The 11,142-nt window shown below is 39.2% G+C and overlaps 1 protein-coding gene across 1 annotated transcript; it reads right to left on the bottom strand.

Annotated features, from left to right (window-relative positions):
• Positions 1–24: 24 nt before the first annotated feature.
• LOC132796223 (L-asparaginase) lies at positions 25–3,754 on the bottom strand. The gene is given in 6 exon segments (XM_060807307.1): positions 25–741; positions 1,150–1,629; positions 1,631–1,900; positions 2,817–3,052; positions 3,123–3,387; positions 3,537–3,754. Coding segments are annotated over 5 exon segments (1,956 nt in total). The 5' UTR covers positions 3,376–3,387; positions 3,537–3,754.
• Between the last annotated feature and the right edge of the window lie 7,388 nt (positions 3,755–11,142).

Here is an 11,142-nt window from a genome sequence, read left to right as displayed (position 1 = left end):
AATCCAAACCACTTTCAAGGCAGTTCAGTCTTCTTGCTTGACGGGATTGAGCAACTCGGCGATATCTGAATGCCCGCCACGTGTGGCATAATCATGGGCACTCAGCCCCAGCATATCCTTGTCCTGTGCACTCTCCAGATAAGGCAACATGTACTCCACCAGTTCCTTGAAGCCATGCAACGCGGCCACATGCAACGCCGTGCGTCCCGATGGATCACACAGCGCCAAATCCGCGCCAGCCAGCTGATACGATTTGAGGCGAGTCAACGAGCCACGCGCAGCTGCGGCACACAACTGTTCGCCAACGGCACGCGATGAGCCCGTCAAATGTGCGCCACAACTGATGAGCAGCTGAATGATCTCCTGATTATCAGTGGCCACCGCCTCCTGCAATGGCGTGCGATCGTAGCGATCGCGTGTGTGCACCGAGACGCCATTGTGCAGCAGATGCCGCACGATCTGCATGTTCCCCATCTGGCAGGCCAGATGGAGGGCTGTGCGATGATCGTGATTGGAACCCGAAAGATCAGCGCCATACGCCTTCAGATTGTTGATCTTCTTGATGTCGCCCTCGACAACGGCCGCATTGATCATGGCCGGAAATAGAGTGGCGCCCAGTTGATCAAGCTCCTGGGGCGAGGACAAGTGCAGCGATCGTGCCACAGCATCGACTAGGTCGTAATCCTGCATCTTTGGTGTCGTCGTCGAGGTCAGCTCACCTCGCAGATTCGATTGCATCATCTGCAAATGGCAGTTTAAGAAGTGAGTATGTTTAAAATTCATGAATTTAGAGATCGATATCATTAGATAAAAACTACATAATAATATTGAGATAATCAACGATAATGATAAGCTTAAACCATGTCATAAACTTAAGACCATATTCATTAATTTTGTAAAACAAATGATTTCCTTTTGCTTTTTGCAAACGAATGTCTAGAAAGCTACCACTGGTTGGTGTCTTTACTAAGCACTGGTTGAGATACATGCTATGGTTTGTGTCCATGTTGCGTACTTGTGTTTTAACACATCAATTATTATTTAGCTTATTTATTTTGTTAAAAAAGTATGATTATAGTCTTAAAATCATTATTAACATATTAATATAACGGTTCCAGGTTTCCTGAGTGATTAAATTTAATAACTCACCTGCTTCTTAACTTCCAGCGACCATTCCTGCTTGCCAATGACGTACGCCAATTTGGAGAGCGCCGCCTCTGGGGTCATATCGTAGCCCGGAATGACGCCCACATCGTGGAGCACCTTGCCGGTGTCATAGATCTCAGCAACGGCGCCATTCGGACACTGCGTGCAATTGATGATGATGACGCCACGTTCGGAGGCGGCGCGCAGCTCATCGATCAGATCCTTGCGATTGGAGGGCACATTTCCGGAGCCAAAGGATTGCATGACAACGCCACGCATTGGCGGTGCCAAAAATGCACGAAACGTGGACAACGAAATGCTGGGAAAGATGCGCAACAAGCCAACATTCTCGTCCAGCTGCAGCTGTACACAGAAACGCTCGACGCTGCAAGGCCGAAAGATTAGCCGATAATCCACATTGACATTGATGCCAATTTGTGCCAATGGCGGGACATTCGGTGAATTGAAGGCATCCAACGAATTGGGAGCTCACTTTAACGGTGCGATTGCCACGCAACAGTTTGTTGCCAAAGAAAATGCACACCTCGGGTATAACGTAATTGCCAGCGATTATCAAGGCTGAGGTAAAGTTGTCCTTGCCATCAGTGCGTGTCTCAAAGATGGGCAATTGTGAGCCAGTGATGATCACCGTCTTGCCCAGATTCTCCAGCATAAAGCTGAGTGCGGAAGCGGTGTACGAGAGCGTATCGGTGCCGTGGAGCACTACAAAGCCATCAAAGAACTCGTACGATTGCTGAAGATGCAAAAAGAAACAACAAAGTTAGTAAGTTGTGGGAGAAATCTATTGTTAGAAAAGCTAATTTAACTTTAAAAAACTATAAAATTACTTATGTTTGTTGCAATTTAAAGAAATTTGTCTTGAATATAGCCAAACTAATTACAATGTAAAAAAGTTATTACTTTTAGTCGTGTCTGAGTTTCAACATGAATTTAAGCTGCATAGAGTTTGCAATAATATAACAAACAAATTTGATGACACTAGCTTGTAAAGTGTATTAGTTACAGAGGTTTAAACAAGCGACCAGACAGACAGACAGATAAATAGATCTATAGCCCCAGCTGTTTAAGGCATTTAAGTTGATTTCTTTTTGTTTTTACGAACTTAAGTATTTCATACTCAAGTTGTACAGCAAGTTACTAACAAATTTGGTGACTCTAGCTTGTAAAACTTAAAGAGTTGTAGAGGTTTATACACGCGGACAGACAGACAGACGGACTGCTCTATAGCGTCAAATGTTTAAGGAACTTAGGCTGATTTCTTTTGCTTTTTAATCTAGTATTCTACGATCTTAATAATTTAATACCCACTAGCCAGTATAATTTATGAGTTATAGAGTTTTAAACTAGCGGTCATACAGACAGACGGACTGCTCTATAGTCCCATATGTTTAAGGAACTTGAGCTGATTTCTTTTGGGTTTTAATGTAGTATTCTAAGAAGTTAATAACTTAATATACAGTTTATACAAATTTGGTGATTCTAGCTAGTATAATTTATGAGTTATAGAGGTTTAAACAAGTGGACAGACAGACAGACGGACTGGTCTATAGTCTACAAACTTAAGTATTTCATACACAATTTTGGAGAGTTATGGACAGGAGTAATAAGAGTAACGACAGCAGGATGTTCTAGCCTATGACATTACTCACATATATATCGTTGGCAATGCGCGACCAATCGAGCATGGTCATGTTGCTGGAGTCGAGCAGCGGCGAGTACTCCGTCACCTGGTAGAGCACACGCCTCGCCTCGCCCTGGACATAGGGCAACACAAGAGGCGCCATTGAAGCGCTGGCACCAAAGCGTCGTTGTGCATATTCCTCATCGTGAATATTTGGATATTTGCGTATGAGACGCACCAAAGCATTGGGGATGGGCGCCAGCACTAAACAGCGAACAGTTATCAATAAATCAAAGTACACACACACACACACACAGACAATATGATTACTCACCGTGACGTTCGTTGCGCATCATGCCAATGGTGCCGCCTGTGTAAATCACACGCACCCGCGCCTCCTTCACGTCCTGGGCCATCAGATTGCCATCGCTGACATTGCGACGCATTGCCGGCGATTGCAGCGTTGGTGATGGCAGCACGCTTGAGTCGAGCAACGATTGCGAATACCCGACATTTGTGTTTAGGGGCAGGCTTATTGGCTCGCTGGCTGCGGCCTGCACATGTTTTGTGTCTCCGTTGCTGGACATGACTGCGAGCGTCTGGAAAATGTAAGCGATTATTATATATACACAGATTTCGAAGAATTACAGCTCATGTAACTTTCGGCATTTTATTTCATTCGTATATGTGTGTTTGCATGCATTTGTGTGTGTGTGTGTGTGCATTTTTGTACCGTTGTTGCACCTACGATTTATTTTATATTTTTGTATTATGTTATCAGCCAATTGTCGTCAAATGCGGTTCAAAGGTTCCAAAACAATTTCCGTTTTGTTTTCGCCGTTCGTTACAATTCAGAATGTAGATGATCTTCACATAGTTTTATCTCTTGTGTACGCTATTCTTTTTTCATAATATATTTATTTTTATCGTAAGTAAATGACGAATTTGCATGTGCGCTAGCGTTGCCGGTGTGTTCAAAAATGATTCTGCCAGCTCGCGTGTGTGTTTGTATTTGCTGTTACAATTAGCCTAGTGTCGTCATTTTTCTTGTTTACGGCGTTCAGCACTTACCTTATTTTTGTTGTTCGTTGTTATGCGTCGCTAGTTGATTTATTTATAAAGCGCTAGCTTATGTTGCAAATTAAAAGGTTGCGCTATCTACATCTCAATAGTTATCTATTTACGTGATAAGTTTTGTTTCTGTCATAAGCAAATACCAAAATGTCGGCGTTGCCAGACTACTGCAAATAGTTGCACGCAACAGCTGTTTGCTGCAGTTAGCAGCACAGGGCCGTATTCAATAATCCAAGGCAGGGCGCCGTTTGCAATGTATTTGTGGGTATATTTTTTATTGCTTAATATTACCGACAACATTTTTTAAGGGAATATTTATTTAGACACCTTGCTATGTTATTTAGTTTTCTTTTTAACTAAAATATAAAATTAATCGTAATTGTGATGTACAAGTTTTCTACTCTGTATTGAAACTTTATTTGAATTTTTGAATTGAGCAAAATTTAGCTTTGCCAGATTATTGGAAAAGTGGCTTTCTGGCAACTCTTGAGTCGAAACTTGGCTAAAAGTGTTATAAAGTGTATGTCAGCTTTGTAGACTGGAACGTGGTGAATAAGTGCGACTGGAATGTGGCGAGAAATGAAAATCAAAACGTAACGTTTTCGCGCTGACACAAGTCTACACAGCCCCTCCCCGCCTCCACGCCCACAAACAGCCACGTAGATAGCACTTAGCGAATGTACGACAAGCCGAGCATTGGCAGCAAGTATAATAACGTGCTCAGCAGCTGCATCAAGAAGAAGAAGAGCAACTGCTGTCTAATGACAATTTCAATGATGGCCATAATCGGGTGTAATACGAGATGCAAGCCAGCATCATACTGCAACTTCTCGAGTGCACTTAACGGGCAGCTGCCTCTTGCTGCTGCAGCACAGTTGATGCTGATGATGACTACAATGTCGCATATTACCAAGGCACAAAGCAAATTGATATGATTGACAGATGGATACAGACAACTATATAGTGCACGCAGTAATAGCAGAACTGTTTAAATAAATAATACATTTTCAATTGCAGTTTCTCAGCAAATATTTGAATTTCCAGTTGTGGCGCCCTCTGTGGTTTAAGTGTGTCTCAATTACATGCTGATCCTGCAGCGTTCACTTTTCTTGTGTACACATTGTATTTCGATTAGTGCTTATCGATAGCATTGAAAGTGCTCGTTGATTGATGTCGATAAATGGCGCATGCTGCAGTGGCAGTGTGTACACATTGTGAATTGATAGACGCACATCGATAGCACTTGGGGGTCACTCATTTAATTGTTGTCGATACTAAATTGTACATAGTTGCTGCGTATCGATAAAGCAACTGTGTGTAGTGATCTGCCATGTTGCTGCCGCCCCCACTGCCCCCCCCACCGGTCCCCGCAGCAACTCTTTTGCAACGATGCTTTTGCTTCTACTTTGTTGCGAGTGATTTCCGCTTTGCGTGCGCTGATAAACTTTGTTACTTTATTTTTTAAGCTTGTTGAAGTGCGGCGCTGTAAAATACGCTCGTTTACACCTCAAGTGGCAATCATTTGCCTGGCAGCTACGTCTTTCCCCTGCGGGCGCAATGTTATCGCTGCTGCGCTCGCTAATCACCAGACGCAAGTGTGAACGAGTGAGCAAGAGGGCGATAGACAGAGGGAGTGAATGCTTCTGTGTGTGTGTGTGAGTGTCTAAGGGAGTAAGCAAGTGAACGGCTTGCACTCGAAGCCCAGGAAGCAGTTGAGTGTGGCAGCAGAGTGCGGAAGTACACACACACACACACACACACAGACAGAGGCAAATACGCAGCATCAAGAAATTGTGGCCACATTGTATTGGTAGCAGATGATGATAATGATGATGCTGCTGATGATGATGATAAAGTGGCAGGCAAATGTGACAGTTACAGGAAGAAAAACCGCGATGCTAGGCGACGCTAACGAACAACAATGGAAATATTTCTAATAATGGCGCCACTGACAATAATAACAACAGCAGCAACAACAACGACAACAACAACAACAATAACAACAACAACAGCGATGGCAACATCAACGTCAACGTCAGCCTATGACAATGACAAGGCAAATAATGTGTCGGCAATAAGAAAGTTTTTTTGGGGGCGTCATTCAGTCTCAGCTACAGCTGCCATCTCCCTCACTCCACCTTCTATATATGTATGTGTGTACGTATGTATGTATGTATAGCTAACATACTGTTGTCTGCTGTTGAAGCGATTTTCATAATTTTTGCCTCACATGGCTCGCTAGCTCCCCAGTGGATTGAACTGTAATTACAATGGCATTTTGGGAAAGCCAGTGACAGCGAGTGCGAGAGAGAGAGAGTGAGAGGGAGAAGCTTAGTTGGCCCTTAAAAGTAGGCAATGGCAAAATCAGCGTCGCGTCGCTTAAAAGTAGGCAACATAAAATGTGCGCTTTAAAATGCGGCCATGTGTGAGCAGGGAAAATGACAGATAGGAAGAGACAGAGAGAGAGAGAAGAAGAGTGTAAATGTGTTTGTGTGTGTGTGTGTGTTGCTATATATTTACAGCTACTAAACTGTAATCGGGCCACACACCGGAAGTTGAAATGACTTGAAAATTTATTGCATTTGCCGTCGCCGTCGACGTTGCTTTCGTTGTTGCCCTTGTTGTTGTTGTTGTTGTTGTTGCTGTTGTGCATTGAGCAGCCAAACGCTTGACTGGCTTTGGTGCTGCCATCGTCGTAGTCGGAAGTGGCACGGCAGTCAATTGGAGCCAGTTGCAGAGATTCGACGACGCCAGCATAGCGGCGATTGCAAAATTGAATAAGCTCCAACTCCAACTCCATTCCCAGCTTCATCTTTAGCTTCATCTGCAGCCCAATCCCAATCCCAATCCCAATTCCAATGCCCAAAAACTGAAACTCCGTAAAAGGCAGTAAAACCCCCGAATACGTAAACTTCAACACCGAAACATGTAAGCAAGCTATTGTCGAGTGTGCTCAACAGCCAGACACTCGCTAACTAGAAATGTCAAAATAAAGTGTGACCAACGCAACTATATAAATGATTTTTTTTGTACATACTTTACATATTTTCTTTTCTTGTTCTTATTTTTCCTCTTTCAAAATTAAGTTTGAATTTATTGATTATATTTTAATAGACTGTACTTAAAGCCAGACATAAAGTGTGACCAACGCAACTGAATAAACTATGTTTCTGTATATTTTATATATTTTCTTTTCAAGGTCTTATTTCTTCTACTTTAAAATGAAGTTTGAATTTCTTGACTATATTTTAGTGAACTGTGCTTAAAGCCAGACTGTAAATAACAAAATTAAGTGTGACCAACGCAACTGTATAAACTATGTTTCTGTATATTTTATATATTTTCTTTTCAAGGTCTTATTTCTTCTACTTTAAAATGAAGTTTGAATTTCTTGACTATATTTTAGTGAACTGTGCTTAAAGACAGACTGTAAATAACAAAATTAAGTGTGACCAACGCAACTAAATAAACTATGTTTCTGTATATTTTATATATTTTCTTTTCAAGGTCTTATTTCTTCTACTTTAAAATAAAGTTTGAATTTCTTGATTATATTTTAGTGGACAGTGTTCAAAGCCAGACTGTAAACAACAAAATTAAGTGTGACCAACGCAACTGAATAAACTATGTTTCTGTATATTTTATATATTTTCTTTTCATTCTTCTACTTTAAAATAAAGTTTGAATTTCTCGATTATATTTTAGTGAACTGTGCTTAAAGCCAGACTGTAAATAACAAAATTAAGTGTGACCAAAACAAATGTATTAAGGATTTTTCTGTATATTTTATATATTTTTCTTTCATAGTCACATTTTTCACTTCAAAATGAAGCTGCAATTTCTTGATTATATTTTAATAGATTTACCAAAAATTTTTTCAAAATCTATATAAATTTTATATAACCAACATTTTGTAATTCTAAATGTTTTACATCCAGAGTTAACCACAAGCTTAGCACACTCTTCTAGCACTTTACTAACGCGTATAAATAGCTAGTCGAGTCGAGGCAAAAGGCGACACAAATTTACGGCGATTTTGCAGTCAGCAACAGCGTCAGGACATTTTGCACAAAAAGCAAACTGACAGACGACGCTCATGTGTGTCTGCCTCTATCTCTGTGTGTGTGTGTGTGTGTGTGTTTGTGTGTGTACAGGATGCCAGTGGGCTAGTGCATCCTTCAAGCGTTTTACTGCTCATAAAAATCCATTAAATTATTCAAATTGCATAGCAAAACACTTTTGCAAGACGAAGACGATGACGACGTCGATGGCGATGGCGACGACGGCGATGACGATGTCTGCACGCAGCCACGCCTCGCCGAGATTTTGGGCGTTTCCGGTTCTTGGATTTTGTTCTTCTATTTTTTTGTTGATGCCCTTTAGCCTGTGGGCTGGAAAGGCGTTGATAACTTGCTGGCAACTGAGATAACTTAAGAGACAAAAAGTTTGATAAATGTAATAAATAAATATCTAAAACGAAAATGTTAAAAAATCCGTCTGTCTGTCTGTCCGTCTATATATCTGGAATTAAAAAAGCTGGAAAATCGAGGAACTAAGTTAAAATTAATAACAACAAAGAAATATTTAAATTAAAAAGCAATTTTTTTTATATGTTTGCGAAATTTCACTAAGATATCTTGAAGAATCCGTCTGTCTGTCCATGTATATTAATGTCCGTACATCAGAAATTAAAAAAGATGTGAGTTTTATTTTCTAGATATAATATAATATATCAAGGCTGCAAAGCAAAACTTTTTTAGTAAAAGAAATGTTAAAATTAAAAAGCAATTTTTCTTTAATAAAGATATCAATATAAACATCGAATTCAATTGGGTTTGTTTTATTTATCCGGGTATCTTAGAGTTTGGCTTGCATGTTTTTAATATATTTTTTTTTAGAATTCTCTGGAAATGTTTGTTTGATTTTTTTTCTTGCTGTTTTTCTCGTCGCGTGTGCTTTTTTTCCTCCTATATATTTTTTTGCGTTTCTTCCTCCTTTTTGCTATTTTTCCGCGTTGACTGCTGAAAATAAAAAGGCAACCGGCGGCCGGCAGCTACCAGGCGCAGTGAGGCATGCAACAAACACACACACACACATACACACACACACCTACACACATGCCTGCCTGCATTTTAGTTAGTTGAAGCAGCCGCCGCGCCGCATTGAAAAGCTGCTAGAGATGCTGCTTCAGCTTCTGGCTTGCGGCTTTTATTGTAGCGCTGTATACATATATAGATGTTTGTATGTATGTGTGTTGGTTATATTGGCAGCACAGTGGGCGTGGCTCGTCTGCCAAAGCCGACATGTAAGCACAATGTGTAATGGAACCTTATTACATCGGCCAATTCATAGAAATTGCTTCATTACCTCGTGGCAAAGCTTTCTACTCTCTTTGCTGCTCTTCGAAATAAGCTTAAAAGCAATCTATCAACAACGTCGCAATTTCACAGCAGACCAAATAGTTATCACATATTATTTAGGAAGCGTATTTCTTGTATACTTTACATTCTTATTTTTGTTGTTATTTATTATTTGTTAAATGTCATAAGAAGTTATATATTAGCTCCTCTTCCAAATGATGTTAAAAGCAAATCTATCAACAGCGTCGCAATTTCACAGTCTGCAGCGAGCTTTAATTCAACTCAACAAAATAATTTTTTGTTTTCTATACTTTATTTGTTAGATTCAATAAGAAACAAATATGTATAAACGTATTATATAAAAGTAATATTAAACTTAATTTTGGAATTTCTTTAAAATAATTACTATTAATTAATTTTTTCTATACTTTACTTGAATTTTGTTTGTTATTTATTATTTGTTTTATTGAACAATAAAATAACAATTTGGCTAAACTTTTAAAGTTTTTCTTTAAATTGTTAAGGATCTCTGCAATTTTCTTCAAATATTAAAACAAATAAAAATAATTAATAATTTAAAAATTTTATTAATATACATACAACAAATTGAAATATATATAAAATGTATATAAACGTATTAAATAAATGTATATTAAATTTAATATTGAACTTCTTGAAAATAATTACATAATATAAAGGGTATTTCCACTATACTTTATTCAAATATTTGATTTTTATTTATTACTTGTTCGATTAAAAACGAAAAACATTTTAGATAAACATTTAAAGTGATTTAAAACTTTGAATAATTAATAATTAATTAGTATAAATTAAATGGAAACATATATAACATCTACATAAACGTATTAAATAAAAATTAAAATTTTTAATTTAATTTTGAATTAATTAATATAAATTAAATTTAAATATATGTAAAATTTATGTAAATTAATTAAGTAATAATACATTAAATTTAATTGTGAACTTCAATGAAATAATTATATATTGCATATTATGTATGTATATTATTATATACATTTTGTTATATTTTTAATGACACAAAAGTTTTTTTTGAAAGGGAATTTTTTTTTTTAAACAGACGTTTTCATCAGACGTTGCCCACTGTGCCAATGCCGCAAATAGGCGTGGCATGCACATAAATACCTATTTCCATACATACACACACACACACACATTGAAGCGTGCATTTGCACATACATTATGATTTGTATGTGTGTGTGCGTGTAGATCTAATTATTTTGCTTAGCTCGCATAGCGAATACAGCGTCAGCCCTTCCCCCTTCCCGCTTCCCCCGCCCCATTCCTCAAACAACACGCCCTATTTACCGCCGCCGCCCCCTCCTCCGCCCTTGCACTGTGTTAAGCCTCATTATACACACTGTAAAACAGATTTTGTAGTTTTGCACGTTTGCGGCCGGCAGAACATTAAACAAATTTTTTGCAATTACATGTTTGCCATCACAGTTCACTTGCCATTGCCCCCTCGTTCTCCTCCCTCTTATTCTTGCTGTCCCCTCTCTTCCTCGCTTGGCCAATGCTCTGCCTACTTATTTACGTGTTTTTTGTGATCAGTTTGGCGTACGCATTACGTAATTTGCTCAACGCATTACGTGGCATACGTAATTACGGCAGTGTGCGTGCTGCTAGCCATCTACACACACATACACTAACACACACACACATACACGCATATATACACATAAATGCTGTGTGTTTTGGGCGTTGTTTTCAAGGGCGCGGTGCGGCAATCAACGGCACTTTGTTTCAGCAGCTTTGCTTTCGCCTTTTCTGCTTCTTCTTCTTCTTCTACTTCTACATCATCTGCCGCCTCTTTGTCTGTCAGTCTCTCTTTTTTGTTGTATTTGTATGTATGCTGAGTGGGCGTGGCGCCCTGTGCAT

This window comes from Drosophila nasuta, chromosome X (genome assembly GCF_023558535.2).
Source record: "Drosophila nasuta strain 15112-1781.00 chromosome X, ASM2355853v1, whole genome shotgun sequence".
In the NCBI taxonomy this organism is placed as follows: Eukaryota; Metazoa; Arthropoda; class Insecta; order Diptera; family Drosophilidae; genus Drosophila; species Drosophila nasuta.
Note: the sequence above shows the minus strand (reverse complement) of the source record. Positions and strands in the feature narration are given on the sequence as shown.